The 21953-nt window shown below is 43.9% G+C and overlaps 1 protein-coding gene across 1 annotated transcript in view; it reads right to left on the bottom strand.

Moving 5' to 3' along the window:
• The window catches only part of GRIK3 (glutamate ionotropic receptor kainate type subunit 3), a 1015705-nt gene that overhangs the window by 516004 nt on the left and 477748 nt on the right, over positions 1–21953 (bottom strand). Inside the window, exon 4 of the mRNA XM_075336050.1 lies at positions 16440–16621. Within this exon, the coding sequence (XP_075192165.1) occupies positions 16440–16621 (182 nt within the window). The remainder of the gene's footprint in view (positions 1–16439; positions 16622–21953) is intronic.

Genomic DNA, 21953 nt, shown 5'->3' on the forward strand with positions numbered 1-21953 from the left:
AATACTTTGTAGCGCCACCTTTTGATGCGATTACAGCTGCAAGTCGCTTGGGGTATGTGTCTATCAGTTTTGCACATCGAGAGACTGAAGATCTTTCCCATTCTTTCTATGAAAACAGCTCAAGCTGAGTGAGGTTGGATGGAGAGCTTTTGTGAACAGCAGTTTTCAGCTCTTTCCACAGATTCTCCATTAACTTCAGGTGTCTGGACTTTGACTTGGCCATTCTAACACCTTGATACATTTATTTGTGAACCATTCCATTTTAGATTTTGCTTTATGTTTGGGATCATTGTCTTGTTGGAAGACAAATCTCTGTCCCAGTCTCAGGTCTTTTGCAGACTCCAACAGGTTTTCTTAAAGAATGGTCCTGTATTTGGCTCCATCAATCTTCCCATCAATTTTAACCATCTTCCCTGTCCCTGCTGAAGAAAAGCAGGCCCAAACCATGATGCTGCCACCGCCATGTATGACAGTGGGGATGGTGTGTTCAGGGTGATGAACTGTGTTGCATTTACGCCAAACATATTGTTTGGCATTGTTCCAACAAAGTTTGATTTTGGTTTCATCTGACCGGAGCACCTTCTTCCACATGTTTGGTGTGTCTCCCTGGGGGTTTGTGGCAAACTTTAAACTACACTTTTAATGAATATCTTTGAGAAACGGCTTTCTCTTTGCCACTCTTCCATAAAGGCCAGATTTGTGCAGTGTACGACTGATTATTGTCCTATGTACAGACTCTCCCACCTCAGCTTTGGATCTCTGCAGTTCATCCAGAGTGATCATGGGCTTCTTGGCTGCATCTCTGAACAGTCTTCTCCTTGTTTGAGATGAAAGTTTTAATGGACAGCTGTGTCTTGGTAGATTTGCAGTAGTATGATACTCCATTTCAATATGATCGCTTGCACAGTGCTCCTTGGGATATTTAAAGTTTTGGGAATCGTTTTGTAACCAAATCCGGCTTTAAACTTCTCCACAACAGTATCATGGACCTGTCTGTTGTGTTCCTTGGTCTTCATGATGTTCTCTGCGCTTTAAACAGAACACTGAGACTATCACAGAGCAGGTACATTTATACGGAGACTTTATTACACACAGGTGGATTATATTTATCATCATCATTCATTTAGGAGAACATTGGATCATTCAGAGATCCTCAATGAACTTCTGGAGTGAGTTTGCTGCACGGAAAGTAAAGGGGACGAACAACATTGCACGCCCCACTTTTCAGTTTTTTATTTTTAAAAAAGTTTAAAATAAGCAAAAAATTTCGTTCAACTTCACAAATGTGTCCCACTTAATGTTGATTCTTCACCATTAATTTAAATTTTTTTATCTTAATGTTTGAAGCCTGAAATGTGGGTAAAGGTTGACATATTCAAGAGAGTCGAATACTTTCGCAAGGCACTGTATATATATTGTATGTATCTAAACCCTCTGTATATATACAGCACTTTGGAATTAATGGTGCTTAAAAAATATTAAAATTAATTATTAATATTATTGTTTTGCAATGTGTAAAATTGCTATGGGCAATTTTTGACAATTCATGCAAATAAAATTGCATTTTGTTCAAAATCAATGGAATCTGTAAAGGCCCTGTCACACATAGAAATAAATCTGCAGCAGATCTGTGGTTGCAGTGAAATTGTGGACAATCAGTGCCAGGTTTGTGGCTGTGTACAAATGGAACAATATATCCATGATGTCACTGCAACCACAGATCTGCCAAAGATTTATCTCTGCGTGTGACAGGGCCTTTAGTTTTATGAAATTTTACTCAAATTCAATTCACTTTGAATTGATTCTGTCATTTTTTCTGTTCTGTAGAGAGAAAAAAACCTAAAGCCAACTCACTTTAAAATGGTTATCATCTAAAATTGCTAATCCAAAACAGATTTATAAACATTTAAAATAGGTAAAATTATTTGTTAGGTCTAGCCTTATGAACTGAAATTTAGATTGATAACAAATATAACATATTAATTATTGCTTATATATACAGTACAGACCAAAAGTTTGGACACACCTTCTCATTCAAAGAGTTTTTTTTATTTTCATGACTGAAAATTGTAGATTCACATTGAAGGCATCAAAACTATGAATTAACACATGTGGAATGAAATACTGAAGAAAAAAGTTTGAAACAACAGAAAATATCTCTCATATGCTAGGTTCTTCAAAGTAGCCACCTTTTGCTTTGATTACTGCTTTGCACACTCTTGGCATTCTCTTGATGAGCTTCAAGAGGAAGTCACCGGAAATGGTCTTCCAACAGTCTTGAAGGCGTTCCCAGAGATGCTTAAAAAAAGTTTGTTTAAAAGAACTGAGAGTCCTTAGTAGGTGATACCTTTTAATGGCTAACAGAAATGATGGAAATATTACCATCTTTTCAGTTAGCCATTAAAAGGTATCAACTACTGAGGACTCTCAGTTCTTTTAAACAAACTTTTTTTTATCTCTACTGGCTAACACAGTACAAAGATATATTTTACCTGTATCAGAGATGCTTAGCACTTGTTGGCCCTTTTGCCTTCACTCTGTGGTCCAGCTCACCCCAAACCATCTCAATTGGGTTCAGGTCTGGTACTGTGGAGGCCAGGTCATCTGGCGTAGCACCCTATCACCCTCCTTCTTAGTCAAATAGCCCTTACATAGCCTGGAGGTGTGTTTGGGGTCATTGTTCTGTTGAAAAATAAATGATGGTCCAACTAAACGCAAACCGGATGGAATAGCATGCCGCTACAAGATGCTGTGGTAACCATGCTGGTTCAGTATGCTTTCAATTTTGAATTAATCCCCAACAGTGTCACCAGCAAAGCACCCCCACACCATCACACCTCCTCCTTCATGCTTTACTGTGGGAACCAGGTATGTAGAGTCCATCCGTTCATCTTTTCTGCGTCACACAAAGACACGGTGGTTGGATCCAAAGATCTCAAATTTGGACTCATCAGAGAAAAAGCACAGATTTTCACTAATCTAATGTCCATTCCTTGTGTTCCTTAGCCCAAACAAGTCTCTTATGCTTGTTACCTGTCCTTAGCAGTGGTTTCCTAGCAGCTATTTTACCATGAAGGCCTGCTGCACAAAGTCTCCTCTTAACAGTTGTTCTAGACATGCGTCTGCTGCTAGAACTATGTGTGGCATTGACCTGGTCTCTAATCTGAGCTGCTCTTAACCTGCGATTTTTGAGGCTAGTGACTCGGATAAATTTATCCTCCGCAGCAGAGGTGACTCTTGGTCTTCCTTTCCTGGGGCGGTCCTCATGTAAGCCAGTTTCTTTGTAGCATTTGATGGTTTTTGCCACTGCACTTGGGGACACTTTCAAAGTTTTCCCAATTTTTCAGACTGACTGACCTTCATTTCTTAAAGTAATGATGGCCAATCATTTTTCTTTACTTAGCTGCTTTTTTCTTGCCATAATACACATTCTAACAGTCTATTCAGTAGGACTATCAGCTGTGTATCCACTAGACTTCTGCACAACACAACTGATGGTCCAACCCCATTTATAAGGCAAGAAATCCCACTTATTAAACCTGAGAGGGCCCACCTGTGAAGTGAAAAACATTTCCGGTGACTACCTCTTGAAGTTCATCAAGAGAATGCCAAGAGTGTGGAAAGCAGTAATCAAAGCGAAAGATGGCTACTTTGAAGAACCAGGAATATAACAGATATTATATTTTCTGTTGTTTCACACTTTTTTGTTAAGTATTTCATTCCGAATGTGTTAATTCATAGGTTTGATGCCTTCAATGTGAATCTACAATTTTCAGAGTCATGAAAATAAAGAAAACTTTTTGAATGAGAAGGTGTGTCAAAACTTTTGAGTCCATTGTCCTACTTTCCTAACTGGTTTAATGGGCACTTCCCATTTTGAGGATTGAAACAGGAAGTACAGTCCTGTGGATACTTGGCAGCAACAGAACTGGAGGACTCAGACTGAGTTTGGCATCTTTTATTTTTTTCAAACAGGCTATGCCATTTAAGTATCAATTTCTATTCTTTAAACAACCCCTTTAATTATATATAGCTTTGCCAGCACGGGAAGAACCAGATTCATAGAGCATGAGGAGTGTACACACAATTTATACAGAGACACATGGACTTTCTGTGGTCCAAGATTACAGAAACCTAAGCCCTGTGTATGGCTATATGGTGCATTGATATGGCGCTGTATTAGAATTATTCTCCTCTATCTGTTTCTGAAAGGAAGGGATTGGTTGTTAAAGCTGTGTGTACTATGATGTACACTCCCTGACAGAAGTTCTGTTGCTTATCCATGTTATGTAAATAAAGCTTATAACCTGACTTTATATTCATCCATTGGTTTTATAAATTACTCTTTTGAAAGCTGAAACCCTCCCAAATTTGGTTTAGGTTATGAAAATAAAGTTGCTGCAAAGCTGAAATATTGATCATTTAATAAACACAGAAAGGTCAGAGTTTGGCAAGACTTTGATCAAGTCTTTCAGGAAAACCTGTTGGGGCTTTTATTTTTGGAGAAATCTGTAGTATTGGTAGGGGGACCGATCTAGCCCTCCAACCCGAGTCTTGCAAGTGGTCCATGCTTGCAATTCTTATTTAATTCTACAGCAAAGGGACGGGAGTGGCTTAGCCCAATTTAGGTTACAGAGCTTTAGGTTCTATGTGAGCCTAACATAGAGCAGTACTAGAGGCCTGGACACTGGAAGCGAGCCCTGCAACCGACATCCTACAGTGGTGCAGGAGTCAAAGTTGACGCTAGAAATTAGAAAATAAACAGGTTCAGCTCACCGTGTCGATCAATCTCAGCTACCCTTTGGAGCCCGGACAAGAAGCTAGAAATTATATTCTGCACCCGAGATTCTTACAGTGGTGCAGGTGTCAAACAGACTTTGTAAAGGATGGTAGATGTGTAAACTAGACGCGCTCCAAGAATCCGCGCTCCAAGAATCCAGGTCTGTTAAAGTGCGTGTTGTGTGAATAAAGACTGTTGGCGTCACCTATCTCCTTGGACTCTGCCTCAGTTTCTGACTAATCAAAAGCCACTGCCTCGCAATAACTATGAAATGTAAACTACTTTTACTTTAACTACACCAAGTGTTCTGAATTGCCGCACAGCTTAAGGCCTCTGCCACACTCACGTGAATTTCACGCACGTGCCGAGAGACACGTATTTCCCCTGCGTGTTGCGTGCAGGTAAGTACGTGTCTCTGGTACGTGCGTGACACGTGTGTTCTACGTGTGCTATCCGCGATAGCACACGTAGAACCGGTAATTATTATACTCACCTGGTCCTTCCTGATGTCCGCGCTGCTGTCCGTGGTGCTGATCCTCGGTCTCCAGCCCTCCCGTCTCCCCGCTGCTGCTGCTGCCAGGCAGTGAAGTGAATATTCAATGAGAATAATGAGCGGCGGTCGGCAGCAAGAGGCAGCAGCGGCAGAGACAGGAGGGCTGGAGAAGGTGAGTTAATGTTTTTTATTTTTTTCCCTGACATGTGTGTTTACTCCGGCGCGTGTCACACGGGACCGCATCCACACTACACCCGTGTGGTACGGGTGCGGGCCGTGTAACACCCGTGCTGCCGGAGAAAACACTGACATGTCAGCGCTTTGAAAATCGCACACACGTACAAACGCACACGGACACACGTTCCGTGTGGTTTTACGTGTGTGTGCCTGCTACCATAGGGTAGCATTGCTGTACATGTCTCCGTGCCGCCGGTACGTGTAAAAAATGACAAACACGTGCCGGAGGCACGGATGTGTGGCGCAGGCCTAATAGTGTAAAGGAACAGGAACATTTATGCATAGGAAAGAGGAAGGAAACTAGACAACTCTAAGGAGCCAAAATAAAGGGAGAATATACGAATATCGGTTAACCTCCATTAACCCTTTTACACTAACATTGACAGGCTGGTACAGAGGGGAAGAGGAACCTTCCCTCATTGGCTTACAGTCTGAAGAGTATTGGGAAATGAGATAGTAAGTTGGAGAGTTACAGTAGCTCCGGTGGTGGAAACGTGGCAGCTAGGTCATTGAAATCTGTAGGTATTCTTAAGGGTATGGGTCTTCAAGTTCTGTCTGAAGGTTCTGAATAGTGGAGATAATCTAATGTGTTTGGGAGCAGAATTACAAAGGTTTGGGATGTTCAGGAGAATCCCTGAAGGCAATTGGATGAGGAATATACTATAAAAGAAGAGAGAAGGAGGTCTTCTGAAGACTGAAGATTACATGTGGGAAGATATAGGGAGATTAGTTGGAGACAGATTACACACAGCTTTTTAGGGTAGTGTTAATACAGTCATATGAAAAAGTTTGGGCACCCCTATTAATGTTAACCTTTTTTTTATAACAATTTGGGTTTTTGCAACAGCTATTTCAGTTTCATATATCTGATGGACTCAGTAATATTTCTGGATTCAAATGAGGTTTATTGTACTAACAGAAAATGTGCAATCCACATTTAAACAAAATTTAACCCGTGCAAAAGTATGGGCACCTCAACATAAAAGTGACATTAATATTTTGTAGATCCTCCTTTTGCAAAAATCACAGCCTCTAGTCGCTTCCTGTAGCTTTTAATGAGTTCCTAGATCCTGGATGAAGGTATATTTGACCATTCCTGTTTACAAAACAATTCCAGTTCAGTTAAGTTTGATGGTTGCCGAGCATGGACAGCCCGCTTCAAATCATCCCACAGATTTCCAATGATATTCAGGTCTGGGGACTGGGATGGCAATTCCAGAACATTGTAATTGTTCCTTTGCATGAATGCCTGAGTAGATTTGGAGCGGTGTTTTGGATCATTGTCTTGCTGAAATATCCCCTGCGTAACTTCAACTTCGTCACTGATTCTTGCACATTATTGTCAAGAATCTGCTGATACTGAGTTGAATCCATGCGACCCTCAACTTTAACAAGATTCCCGGTGCCGGCATTGGCCACACAGCACCAAAGCATGATGGAACCTCCACCAAATTTTACTGTGGGTAGTAAGTGCTTTTCTTGGAATGCCATGTTTTTTTGCCTCCATGCATAACGCCTTTTTGTATGACCAAACAACTCAATCTTTGTTTCATCAGTCCACAGGACCTTCTTCCAAAATGTAACTGGCTTGTCCAAATGTGCTTTTCAGGGAGCTCACTTCTGCCTGCAGTGCCTGTTGCTGGATCGGTGACTGTAGGGCACAATGACGCCGGGGGCCCGGTGGGAGTCCGGCTATCCCAGTTCCTTCCAGCCTGGAAGAGGATCTCGGCCAACCAATTGCTGCTTCAGCTCGTGTCGACCAGGCTGAGGTTGGAGTTCGCTTCGCCCCCTCGGGAGTCTTTTGTTATAATGTCCCTACAGTCACCGATCCAGCAACAGGCACTGCAGGCAGACGTGAGCACCCTGCTGGAAAAGAGGGTCATTCAGGAAGTTCCCAGGGGTCAGGAAGGGAGGGGGTTCTATTCCCCCCTCTTCCTGATTCAGAAACCCGACTGCACCTTCCGCACGATTATCAATCTGAAGAACCTGAATCGTCATCTCGTGGAACGGTCCTTCAAGATGGAATCCATAAAATCTGCCATTCGCCTGCTCTTTCCGGATTGTTTCATGGTCGTCCTCGACTTAAGGGACGCATATTATCACATCCCTATTTATCAACCCCACCAGCAGTTCCTGAGGTTTTCTCTCTTCATGCAGGGCAGTTTAAGACACTTCCAATTTTCAGCGCTGCCATTCGGGCTTTCTATGGCTCCAAGGATCTTTACCAAAGTGATGGCAGAGGTTATGGCCCACATCAGGGAACAGGAGGTTTTGATCATTCCATACCTAGACGACTTTCTGCTTGTGGGCCGCTCGGTGGACCACTATTCCCGCATATTGTCCAGTGTCACCGTCATCCTCCACGATCGGGGATGGATGGTAAACTGGGAGAAATCCAGAATACAACCTTTGCAGCGTCAACTCTTCCTGGGCCTCATCCTGGCTTCCACCAGCCAATTGTGTCAACTCCCTACAGAAAAGATCACCAAACTAAGGTCTTTGATCTCCTCCATACAGGCCCATCCTCACTTGACCTTACGCACAGCCATGTCAGTGTTGGGTTCCATGACTGCCTGCCTGCATCCCGGGGGTGACATGGGCACAATTCCATACCAGGGTACTGCAGTGGGAGGTACTCCGGTTTCAGCAGCAGTTTGGTCACTGTTTGGAGAATAAATTGTCCCTGTCCCGAGAAGCCTTGGCCTCCCTGCGATGGTGGCAGGACACCTCCCATCTCCTGCGGGGAGTCCCATGGTGCCCCCACATCTCCGACACTAAAGTCACCGACGCCAGTGGCTGGGGGTGGGGGCGCATCTTCGGCATCGAGGGGTTCAGGGCCCCTGGGTTGCTCAGATAGGTTCCCGCTCCTCCAATTTTAGGGAACTCATGGCGGTGTTGAAAGTCTTAGAAGCATTTTTGCCATCCCTGCACGGGCGCCAGGTACGGAACCTTTCAGACATCAGGGTGATGGTAGCGTATGTCATCAGGGGGGGACCAGGTCCCGGGCACTGCTGTCCCTGTCCCTTCGGATCTTTCAGCTGGCAGAACAGAATCTATTGTCCCTCACGGCACTTCATATACGGGGGGCAGAGAACGAGGAGGCAGACTTCCTGAGCAGACACCGACTCAGCCAGGGAGAGTGGTCCCTGGACCCGGGGATTTTTCATCTCATCTGTCGGCGATGGGGGACTCCCGCGCTGGACTTGTTCGCGACCAGTGCGAATTGGAAAGTGGAGGGGTTCTGCTCCCTCAACCCCGGGGATCTTCCGGTAGCAGTAGATGGCCTTCAGATTTCGTGGTCCCAGGGCCTCCTGTATGCCTTTCCTTCCCTAGTGCTACTGCCCTCTGTCCTCCGGAAGATCAGGGAAGACCGGGTTACCATCATTCTCATTGCCCCCTTTTGGCCAAAATGGGCCTGGTTCTATTGGCTTTGGAGTATGTCTCTGGCCGATCCCTGGCTTCTTCCGGACGACCGGCCTCTCCTCAGCCAAGGCCCGGTTCATCACCCCCCAGTCCCGGCTCTCCATTTGATGGCCTGGCTTTTGCCAAGGGCACTTCTCTTCCTGGGGGGGATCAGGGCGCATTCCACTAGATCCGTCTCTACCTCTTGGGCGGAAAGGGCGGATGCCTCCATTGAACAGATCTGTCAGGCGGCTACTTGGTTGTCCCCTTCTATTTTCTTTCACCATTATAGACTGGACTTATCCTCCACAACTGACCTGTCCTTTGGAAGACGGATGTTACAGGCGGTGGTCCCTCCCTAAGGTGGTAGATCTCTGTTAATCTCTCAGGTGGTTCTGTCATGGGCGAGGGGGAAAATTCTTCATTACTTACCGGTAACAGGATTTTCATGAGCCCATGACAGCCCCCTTAGTTTCCCCCCCTATTCACTGGTTGTGGTCACCCTTCGAGGAGTGTTAGTGTTAGTGGTGTTCTCCTTATACTCCTCTTCCTTTGGTGGTGGTTTATTAACCTTGTTGGGCATGCCTCTCATGCTCTGTAAACCAACTGATGCGGTAGAGAGGTACCACCTTTTTGTTTCAGTGGGTTTCCTGTTCTGAAGGGGCGGACCTCTCTCTCTAATCCATCTAGCAAGGGTAGATTTTGTAACCCCCATTGCCCTTAGAAGCCCCCTGGAAAGTGATGAACAGCGACTGAGCCCTCCTCCATTCACTAGTCCTATCAAGGTATGTGACCAGGGCCCTCCTGACATCCAGAGTGTGGAGCCTGGCCTCTTTAGCATTGGTCGGGGGGTCACACAGGGAGGGGAGTACAATCTCCTGGGTACGGTGAAAGGTACTTGCTACCTTAGGAAGATAACCCGGATCAGTGCGCAACACCACTCTATCCCCCAAGACCTGCAGGTAGGGGTGAACTATCGACAATGCCTGGAGGTCGCTCACCCGCCTAGCTGATGTTAGGGCAACTAGAAGAAAAACCTTCAGGGTTAAATGCTTCAAGGAAACCTCCCCCAAGGGTTCAAAGGGCGGCTCCATGAGTGCATCAAGGACAAAGTTAAGGTCCCAAGGGGGAACGCAGGGAGTACGTGCCGGCCCCGCCCTAGCCCGGGAGCAAATAAACCTAGCCACCCATCTATCCTGAGCGAGGCTGAGATTAAACAAAGCCCCTAGGGCTGAGACAGGCGACTCTGTTTGTGGCGTGCCTGCAGAAACGGCTTCTTTCGCCTCACTCTCCCATACAGCTTCTCCTTGTGCAACATGCGCTGTATTGTTGATCGATGCACATTGACAGCATCTGCAGCAAGATGAAGCTGCAGGTCTTTGGAGGTGGTCTGTGGATTGTCCTTGACTATTCTCACCATTCTTCTTCTCTGCCTTTCTGATATTTTTCTTGGCCTGCCACTTCTGGGCTTAACAAGAACTGTACCTGTGTTCTTCCATTTCCTTACTATGTTCCTCACAGTGGAAACTGAAAGTTTAAATCTCTGAGACAACTTTTTGTATTCTTCCCCTGAACAACTATGTTGAATATTGTTTGTTTTCAGATCATTTGAGAGTTGTTTTGAGGAGCCCATGATGCCACTCTTCATAGGAGATTCAATTAGGAGAACAACTTGCAAGTGGCCACCTTAACCCCTTAACGACCGCGGGCCGTAAAATTACGTCCTAGCGGTCATAATGTTACTGCCGCAGTCTGCTGGCGGCAGCATGCCGCGATCGGCACACATCTCAGCTGATTTTCACAGCTGAGATGTGTGCCTGCTAGGCACGAGCAGAATCGTTATCTGCTCGTGCCGTTTAACCCCTTATATGGCGCTGTCAATATGTGACAGCGCCATTATAAGCACGATCGCGGTAAACTTTTACTTATCGCCCGATACCGGAAGTCATGTGATGCGATCACGTGACTTCCGATAGTTGTCATGGTAGCACAGGGTCATGTGATGACTCCTGTACTACACCTGACTTGCTTTCACTTTCGCTGTGACCGGCGGCACCGCAAAAGAGAAAGAGAGCGTATCTGCTGTTTACAGCCTTGTCGCTGTGATCAGCAGATACTGCAGAGCGATCGGATTGCTGATCGCAATAGCCCCCTAGGGGGACTAGTGAAATAAAAAAAAAAAGTTAAAAAAAGTTTTAAAAAATTAAAAAAAAACAAAAAAACCTAAAAGTTCAAATCACCCCCCATTCGCCCCATTGAAAATTAAAGGGTTAAAAAAATAAAAAATATACACACATTTAGTATTGACACGTTCAGAAACGCCCAATCTATCAAAATATAAAATCAATTAATCTGATCAGTATACGGCGTAGCGGGAAAAAAATTCCAAACGCCAAAATGATTTTTTTTTGTCACCACAACTTTTGCGCAAAATGCAATAAGAGTCAATCAAAATGTAGCATCTGCGCAAACATGGTACCGTTAAAAACGTCAGCTTGAGACGCAAAAAATAAGCCATCACTGAGCCATAGATCCAGAAAAATGAGAACGCTACGGGTCACGGAATATGGCGTAAAACGTGCGCCACTTTTTTCGGACAAACTTCCGATTTTTTTTAACCCCTTATATAAAAGTAAACCTATACATGTTTGGTGTCTACGAACTTGCACTGACCTGAGGCATCACACCCATACATCAGTTTTACCATATAGTGAACACAGTGAATAAAATATCTCAAAAGCCATAGTGCTATCGCACTTTTTTTGCAATTTTTCTGCATTTGGAATTTTTTTGTCGTTTTCCAGTACACTATATGGTAAAACTTATGGTTTCATTTAAAAGTACAGCTCGTTCCACAAAAAATGAGCCCTGACATGACCATATTGACTGAAAAATAAAAAAGTTACGTCTCTCAGAAAAAGAATGGCAAAAAAAAACGGAAAGCGAAAAATCGGCCGGTCGTGAAGGGGTTAAATACCTTTTCTCATGATTGGATACACCTGCCTATGAAGTTCAAAGCTCAATGAGGTTACAAAACCAATTTAGTGGTTTAATAAGTCAGTAAAAAGTAGTTAGGAGTGTTCAAATCAAGAAATTGATAAGGGTGCCCTTACTTTTGCACCAGTCAAATTTTGTTTAAATGTGGATTGCACATTTTCTGTTAGTACAATAAACCTCATTTCAATCCAGAAATATTACTCAGTCCATCAGTTATTAGATATATGAAACTGAAATAGCTGTTGCAAAAACCCAAATTGTTATAAAGAAAAAGGTTAACATTAATAGGGGTGCCCAAACTTTTTCATATAACTGTAGATAGTAATGGGCAGGTGCTAAAATGCTTGAGTGCTCATTACTCGAATTGAGAAGGTCAGATGCTCAGATGGACTTGACTCGAGTAACAAGTATAATGGAAGTCAATGGGAAACTAGAGAATTTTTCCTGCAGCGCATCTCAGGAGGTCTTGGGGGATCAGTTAAATTTGTGAAATGGATGGAAACAGCAGTGAAAAGGGATAAGAACAGCATGGGGAAAATGCTTGGACGCATATCTGACTCCCAGGTTGCTGCTAGGAATAATGTTGTCAAGGTATTATACCACTTTTACAAAGTGACAAGAAAAATATAAAATTGAAGATAAAATGTATTTTAGAGGAAAAAAATGTTAGGGAAAAAAATGCCACTTCCACCCCTTGTTTACAAGTAGTATTCTTGCTGTATTTTTGCTCTTTCTTATTGCTTTCAATGTTAATAAAACAATGCAAAAACACTGAAAGGATTGATACACTGCTTCTTTCAAAAACGCAGCAGTTTTCTATTTCAGTCTGGAAAAAAAATCAATTGTGTGCAATAGATTTATGAAATCTCAAAGCTTTTGCTGGTACTTTAAAATTCAGTTTTTAATTTGCATAAAACATTAAAAAAGTTGCAAAAAAATACAGCAAAAATGCTTTGTGTAAATATAGACTTAATAGGCACGTTATCTCTCACCTTATTTTGGTATTTATTTAAAGGAGGGATAGCAATACACCCTGGAAGACACATAGAGGAGGGCCTCAGAATTATGTTTTTTTAATTTTACAAAAAGTGGGACTCCTATAGTGATAAAACTTATGCATTAAGGGCAAGGCATAGCAAAAATTTAAAGGAGGAATTGCAATACACCCCGGAAGACATGTAGAAGAGGGCCTCAGAATCATTTTCTTACAGTTTTAAAAAGAGTGGGACTTCTACACTGGTAAAGCCTATGCACTAAGGGAAAGTGTTTAGTGTTTGGTCCTGTGGATGGGTGGCTGTGTATTTCTGCTTGCATTCCAAAGCCTGGGGTAGGAACAGCTGAATACTGCACTGGGACTAGGAAGAGGTTGTGGTTGGTGATGGCGGTTCAGAATGTGCAACAACAGGTGTAGGGCGGTAGGCATGCACGCCTGCATCCAGAACAGGGGATTGGAAAGGATGGAGCACAGGGGAGAAGGCAATGGTGTCACCCACAAACACTGATTGTGGACCTAGGCATTTGGCCCACCTAGTCGGGTGTTTTGATGACATGTGTCTGAGCACGCTGGTGGTGGAAGGGCCCCTGCTGATCTAGGTATGTCACAGGTTGCAAATGACCATTTTTTTTATCTTCTGTACATTCTTTAAAAAAAAAGCACCAGAGAAGAAGAACACCTAACTGGTAATTTGCCATGTTTGTGTGCTATGGGGAACAGTATAATGCCTACTCCCTCTGGCCATTACACTGTCTTGTTATGCCTTTTGCCCACTTTCCCAGATTTGGCCAATGACTTCATTGTCCACCACCTCATCTTCCACTTCCACACTGTGGTCCTCCTCCTGACTTATTGACTTAACAACATGATTTTTTTTCAACTGTATCTCATAATCATAATACAGCTTTTGAGACAGTAATTGATGTTCCCCATCATCATCTTCTTCTGGCTGTGGCTGCTCAAATATTTTGGCATCACTGCACACAATCTCTTCATGTTCCTCTTGAAACTTTCAGTGAGAGGGGAAAGAAGCAATAAATTTAAATGTTAAGAGCTTCTCGGAGTCTCCCAGTATGGGATCACTTGTCACCTGGTGGGGGGAAGGAAGATCACTATGAGGATTACGTGGTCCAGACTCTCGGCTAGTGAGACTGGACTGTGTGGAAGACAGGGCATGGCTAGGAAACATACTGGAAGCATTACTTGCCATCCAACTTACCACCTGTTCTCACTGTTCTGGCTTCAACATTGGTGTCTCATGTTCCGTTCAAAGTGGGACTTAAATAGTGGCCTCGTATATGAGCATGTTTTTTGTGTTCCCACAGCAGGCAGAGTTTCACCTGGCCCATAGCCTCGGTCTCTGCGTGAACCATCAGCAACACGTCCACTTCCCCATCTCTTACCACATGCCGTACACATATTAAATTATGTATGCAGTTAACAGTAGTAATAATAGCAACTAAAATAGAATAAATGCACTTTTGATGTAATTTTGCAGCAGGAAGGGCTGTAAGGTAATAACCACTGCCCATATGACTTTAATGCCAAACTAATACACTGTCCCTTCTCTATCAACTATTGCTACACTAAATACAGCTAACAGTGGTATAAATAGGGACTAGAATAGAAAAATGTACAACTGAAAAGGAAAATTGCTTTTAAGTTGCAGTACCAAGGACTGTAAGGCAACAATCGCTGCCTATATGCATTTAATACTAACCTAATACACTGTCCCTTCTCCAGCAACTCTTACTCTACTAAATGCAGCTACACCCTATAAACAAGGTGGTGTGGCTAGAAAGGAGACATGATGGGATGGTGTTAAGAGAACAAGTGTAAGGTGTAATTTGGAGAGAAGATGGACACCCTTTCTTTTAGTGATAGTGTAAAGGAAGGTTTGGGGGCAAGGACAATGGTTTGTTATATGAAGGGACTGTGGTGGTTGAACAGTAAAACCTCATTTGGTTGATCTTATTTTTGAAGTGAAAAGCAATGTCTCCTGCAGAAAGGAGGGCAGTCGGAGTGGGCAACGGTGGATGGGGGAGGGAGTTAAAAGTGTTGAATAAATGTTTGTTATTATGGCATAAAATTGATATGAAGATTCTGAAATATTTCTGTTTAGCAGTGGTGATGGCTGACTTAAATGTTAGAATTGCTTGTTTAAATGAGGTAAAGTCTTCCTGAGTGCATTGTCTTCCAGTGCCGTTCTGTAACCCTGGTTACTTTCCAAATCTATACAATTTGTAATCTATAGCATACAGAAAAGTAATAGAGATGAGTGAACCCAAGGTTTGGTGTTGGGTGTTCGTACCAAGCACAGAACTTACAAAAAAAATAGCATTTGGATTCGGAGTTCAGGCCCTTTATGTATGAACACCACTTCTACGATCATCGCTGTGGTTGGCTACAGCCCAGTGCAAACCACTTGCAGTGATTGAACGGTGCACACAAGGGGTAACAATAGTGAGATCAGATGTATTGTACACCAAAAAACGTAAAACCCCAGCTGACCCTTCCCCAGAATTGATCTGTTTAAGGCTAACTACATGTGGGCAGAGACCCAAACTGCCCAAATAGTGACTTCCAATGGGGTTCAGGTCAAGTCCGGTTCCCTATCCGAACTTTAACTAAAGTCCGGATGCACCTGCCGAACCAAACTTCCATGGGTTTGCTCATGTCTAGTAATAGTCATACTTATCAAGCCTTACATAATAAAAAAAATAGTCTGAGAACACAAATATTGCAATGTTTTCTGATAAATGTAACCTAACTGTTGCATGGAACACTTAGCAGAAAAAGTTGCAATAACGAACAGTGAGATTCATGGGAACCTCACTCAGCTTCCATATATGCAATAGCCATAGAGACATCAATGGCCACTTCATTCAACTGGATGAAGTTGATATTGACCTCTCTCTAGCTACACTTAAACTGTGTTAATGGGGACAATAATGTCTGCCTTAGACAACTCTAATGTGTCTTAGTGTCTGAACAATCACAGTTAGATTGCAATGCTATCTGTGCTCCAAATGAATGTTATGTAAGCAGGCATTACAAAAAAATATATTCAGTAGTAAGTAGCGTTATTTACGTCCCAATAATATATGATTCTCCTAATGTTTTATATACTCATGAATTATACATTTAACGTGGTGTTAAGTATAACATGAGTGCGTTTATATTCTAGATAACTCTTCTAATGAAGAGAGAAAGCAAATAAGTAAAACTGTTACAATAGCAGAAAGGTTCATGAAGAAAACATCACATTAAGAAAAAACAATTACCAAAGTCTCTCTGTGGAGTATTGATTGAACATACAGCAGGTAACAGGAAGGACAGAGATTAACACTTGCTAATGAATGACACTGAACATATGGAAAGATGTGATGAATCCCACTGGGCCATCGGTGTGAAAATTAATAAGTAGCAGTAGCGATCAAGAGTAAATCAAAAACACTAGCGCCACAAGTCTCTTTTCAAGGCTGGATTGCCAGGGCGAATACAAAGCCCATGAATAATTCCTTATTTGTACCCACCTGCCGAAGGATTTGTGCCGCCATGACATGACTGCAATCAAAGATAATGCGGAATTCCCTCCCTCTCTTCATTTCTTTTAGGAGTGGTCGAGCATCCTCAGATTCTGGAGGGAGCTGGCGGATTTTTAACCGGATATTATATCTGGCAGGGGCCATAATGAGCTCTTGCAAACGGATAAGACCTATAAGGGCATATCAGAAATTGTAAACTGCGGAAAGTCTTACAGAAATAAATTTTACACACACAGTAGTTTTTTTTATCAAAATGTACATTTTGAAATAATAAACCTTTCAAAGAGGATATAAATCAGCATTACAATGAAATATAGTATGTGGAATAAATACATAAAAAGTTCATACTGTACATCTCAGTCTCACAAGATCAAAATTAAAATCTTTATTAGAGTAGCAATCAGACATTGACATATACCGTATATATATATATATATATATATATATATATGTGTGTGTGTGTATTTATGGCCGAAAATGTTGTCTGCTGGCACCCTTGACATTGTTCTAGCAGTTGGAGGTATTTTTCCCAGAAAGATATATGGCAATGTTTAGTTATTCACATGTTTATGTCCTTTGTGTGTATTGGAACAACACACAAAAAGACTGAGAAAAGTAGACAAATTGGACATACTTTCACACAAAACTCCCAAATTGATGAAGAATGTTAACAATTTCAAGGTTAAAAGTCCATATCCAGAGATCTTGATGTTACTTTGTCTATGTTCTGCAACATAATCAAGAAGTTTACCATCCATGGCACTATAGGTAATCTTACTGGAAGTGGACAACAAAGAAATATTGATGAAAGGTTGCAAAGCAGGATAGTCCGAATAGTGGATACATTCCAGTTCCAAAAAAATTAAGCAATCCTGCAAGTTCAGGGTGCATCAGTGTAAATGTGAACTATCTGTCCAGATTTGGATAAAATGAAAGTCTACAGCAGGACCGCTGACACGGAAACATAAAAAACTAGACGGCAGTTTGCAAAAATGTACGTGAGTAAACCAAACTCATTCAAAAAAAGCATCTTGTAGACAGATGAGACCAAGATAGAGCTTTTTGGTATCCTTGAAATATAAGAGACCTGGAACAGTTTGCAAAAGAAGAGTGGTCCAAAATTCCAGTTGGGGGGGGGGGGTGTAAGAAGCTTGTTGTTGGTTATAGGAAGTTTTTGCAATTATTTATTCCAAAGAGTGTCCAAATATTAAGTTGAGGGTATCAACAATTTTGTCTGACTCATTTTTGAGTTATGTCCAATTTGACTTTTTTTTTTGGTGCTGTTTTAATGCACAAAAAATAAAACTACTTGTATAACAAAGGAAACAAACATATACCAAAACTTGTTTAATTGCACTCATTGTCTATGAGAAATACTTCATTCTCTGAAACAATTTCAAGGGTGGCGAAACTTTTGGCTATAACTGTATTTATATACACTGACGAGGAAAAGGTTAACAATGTTTTGAACTTTTGACTTTGAGAGTGAGACTACCTTCTTTTTATAGACAATCATCTCATACATAAATTTGACTTGCAACTATTTAGCATATGATTAGTTATGCAGATTCTTCTCATCTACTGCATTGTTATTGTTTTGCTCTTAGAAATCTAAAATCTTAATTTATATTATTTTGTTTGTGTTTTTTAAATGCACATTTGGCTTTCAGCACTGCCTGAAACCTTATGAGCATGATCTCAATCAGATACAAGCATGTCTCAACTGATATCTAATCCCAGGTCTCTTCTACATGTTCTCAATTTTGGTGCATATTGTTTGACTGAAATGGGTATGCATGCAGCTTTTTCTTCAACTCTACTTACAAGCTTTTGAATGGGTTGAGGTCTGGGGACTATGGCTAGCACCTCTACTTCATTGTCATTGAAGCAATTATTTTCCAATCTCAACACATGCTTCGGGTCATTGTCCAGCTGGGACACTATATGGCACTTTTCATACCCATAGTACTCAAGTGTACAAAGAAACTCATCTTGTAGGATATTCACATATAGTTCAGCATTGAGACCACCATCAATCCTGGTCAAGTATCCAATGCTTTTGGCTGTGAAACAACCACATATCATCAGACTTGCTCCATTGAACTTCACAGTTCCTTCAATTTCTCCATCCGTTAGCCCCTTTTTCATTTGTTTCTTTCAGATTAATTTGTACCATCAGAGGTTAGTCTATTGACTTTTATCTCATTACTCCAAATCCCTCATTTCCAATTTTCTACTGTCCACTTTCGTTCTGTTTTTAAAATCTGAACCAATGTTCGTCATGATGATATTGAAGTCAAGGCTTCTTCATTTTTTTTGAGCCACCATTACAGATTTGTGTAATGTGTATTATACGGTGCTTGCATTGACATCTGTGATCTCACTATTACAAAGCATACAAACCACCTCCACTGCTTGTCGCACCAGAACTGGTAGACCTTGTGATGAGCTAACTTGTTGACTCCAATATTTTACCTGGACCTCCACCTCTTGGCTTTTAAATGAATGGGTGGACTTCATGTTCTATTCTTCCAACTGTCGTGTAACTCACATGATTCAGTTTGGCAATGTTCTCTGGCGAAAAACAGCTATTGATGAGCTGGATGATGCTGTAACTCATTTCTTAGGAAATCTTCTTCATGGCTGCTCCTCAACTTGAGCCAGTGACCTTTCACTTGGGAATCAACCTAATAACCCACTGAGCTAATAGTGAATGCGAGAACAAGTTGTAATTTTTAGCATACAGGAAGAAAACGTTTTTTCAAACACAAGGAGCAAAACAGTAATAATGCAGTGACAAGACAACAATATGCATAACTAATCATATGCTAAATAGTTGCAAGTCAAAATCTATATATATAATTGCCTTATTCTGTCTGTCTGTCTGTCTATCTGTCTGTCTATCTGTCTGTCTGTCTGTCATGCTCCGAAATTGTGTCCTTACGGTGACACAAAGCTGATTGGCCGCTGGGCTCGCCATGGCCCCGCCCCCCCACACGGATTGGCCTCTCGCCCCGGCTCTCTGCAGGCCCCGCCCCCCTCACGCAATCCACGCTCGCTCTGGCCCAACTGACACGGAGCCCCGATTCCCAGGTGAGTACACACACACATCAGATCACACTCACTCTCACACACACACATCAGATCACACTCACTCTCACACTCACATCCACACATCACAACATGCTGGGATATCTCTTGCTTCTACACCGGCTCCGTCAGGATCCCGGCAGCGCCAGACATAACCTTGCGATGCTGGGATCTTCACGGAGGCCGTGAAAGCTGGTAACCATTATACACATCGGGTAACTAAGGTCCCTTAGTTACCCGATGTGTATCATAGTTACCAGTGTACACCGGCTCACACTCACTCTCACACACACCTCACACACACATCACACACACATCACATCGCATCCACACATCAAGGTCCTGCAGCGCCGGAAAATACAGACACATAACAGCACACACATAACAGCACACACATACACACACACAAATCACATCACACTCACACACACACACACATCACATCGCATCCACATACTCACAACATCCTGGGATATCGCTTGCTTCTCGGCCTCGATACTGTGCTGTTGTGATCTTCCAGGACCTGCCGGAGGATCACATGGCCAGAAGCATGTGATATCCCCGGATGTTGTGAGTATAAGCGCGTATGTGCGATATCGTCAGTGTCTGTGTGTGTGAGTGGATGCGATCGGGTGTGTGTGAGTGTATGCGATCGGGTGTGTGTGAGTGGATGCCATCGGGTGTGTGTGAGTGGATGCCATCGGGTGTGTGTGAGTGGATGCGATCGGGTGTGTGTGAGTGGATGCGATCGGGTGTGTGTGAGTGGATGCGATCGGGTGTGTGTGAGTGGATGCGATCGGGTGTGTGAGTGTCGGCAGAGGAGCACGGCGTGCTGGAGGAGGCTGGGAGCAGAGAGGCTGATCATGGGGAAGGCTGGGAGGAGAGAGGCTGATGGTGGGGGAGGCTGGGACGAGGGAGGCTGATGCTGGTGGAGGCTGATGCTTCGGGAGGCTGGGAGCGGAAGGCTGATGCTGAGGGAGGCTGGGAGAGGGACGCTGGGAGGAAGGAGGCTGGGAAGAGAGAGGCTGATCCTGGGGAAGGCTGGGAACGGGAGGCTGATGCTGAGGGAGGCTGGAAGGAGAGAGGCTGGAAGGAGAGAGGCTGATGCATGGGGAGGCTGATGCTGGGGGAGGCTGGAAGGAGAGAGGCTAATGCTGGTGGAGGCTGATGCTTGGGGAGGCTGATGCTGGGGGAGACTGGGAGGGGAAGGCTGATGCTGAGGGAGGCTGGGAGGAAGGAGGCTGGGAAGAGAGAGGCTGATCCTGGGGAAGACTAGGAACGGGAGGCTGATGCTGAGGGAGGCTGGAAGGAGAGAGGCTGATGCTGGGGGAGGCTGGAAGGAGAGAGGCTGATGCTGGTGGAGGCTGATGCTTGGGGAAGCTGATGCTGGGGGAGACTGGGAGCGGAAGGCTGATGCTGAGGGAGGCTGGGAGGAAGGAGGCTGGGAGGAGAGAGGCTGATCCTGGGGAAGGCTGGGAAGAGGAGGCTGATGCTGGGGGAGGCTGGAAGGAAAGAGGCTGATGCTGGTGGAGGCTGATGCATGGAGAGGCTGATGCTGGAAGAGACTGGGAGCAGAAGGCTGATGCTGAGGGAGGCTGGGAGGAAGGAGGCTGGGAGGAGAGAGGCTGATCCTGGGGAAGGCTGGGAAGGGGAGGCTGATGCTGAGGGAAGCTGGAAGGAGAGAGGCTGATGCTGGGGGAGGCTGGAAGGAGAGAGGCTGAGGCTGGGAGGAGAGAGGCTGATGCTGGGGAAGGCTGATGCTGAGGGAGGCTGGGAGAGGAAAGCTGATGCTGGGGAAGGCTGGGAGGACGGAGGCTGGGAGGAGAGAGGCTGATCCTGGGAAGGCTGGGAGAGGGAGGCTGATGCTGGAGGAGGCTGGAAGGAGAGAGGCTGATGCTGGCGGAGGCTGATGCTAGGGAGGCTGGGAGAGGGAGGCTGATGCTGAGGGAGGCTGGGAGGAGGGAGGCTGGGAGAGGTAGGCTGAGAGAAGAGAGGCTGATGCACACACAAACACACACACACACACACGCGCGCGCACTGCACAACACACCACACACACACACACACTGGGAACCACAAACAACTGCCCTACACAGACACCCACACATACAGACAACGCTGCACACACAGACAACGCTGCACACACAAACACCGCGGCACACACAAATATACGCACATACCGCACAACACACACATTGCTCAAAACATACCTCCCCCCAAAACACACCACACACACACAAACCGCGCAACACACACACAACGCTACAGACACACAGCGCTCCACAAACAACGCAACACACGCAACACACATACAACACCGCTCTCACCCCCCGTCACACCCAGACAACACCCAGAACATGTACAGCACCTACACAAACACTTGGTAACTACAGACAACAACATCTCTCTCTC

Source organism: Anomaloglossus baeobatrachus, chromosome 2 (genome assembly GCF_048569485.1).
Source record: "Anomaloglossus baeobatrachus isolate aAnoBae1 chromosome 2, aAnoBae1.hap1, whole genome shotgun sequence".
Classification (NCBI taxonomy): domain Eukaryota; kingdom Metazoa; phylum Chordata; class Amphibia; order Anura; family Aromobatidae; genus Anomaloglossus; species Anomaloglossus baeobatrachus.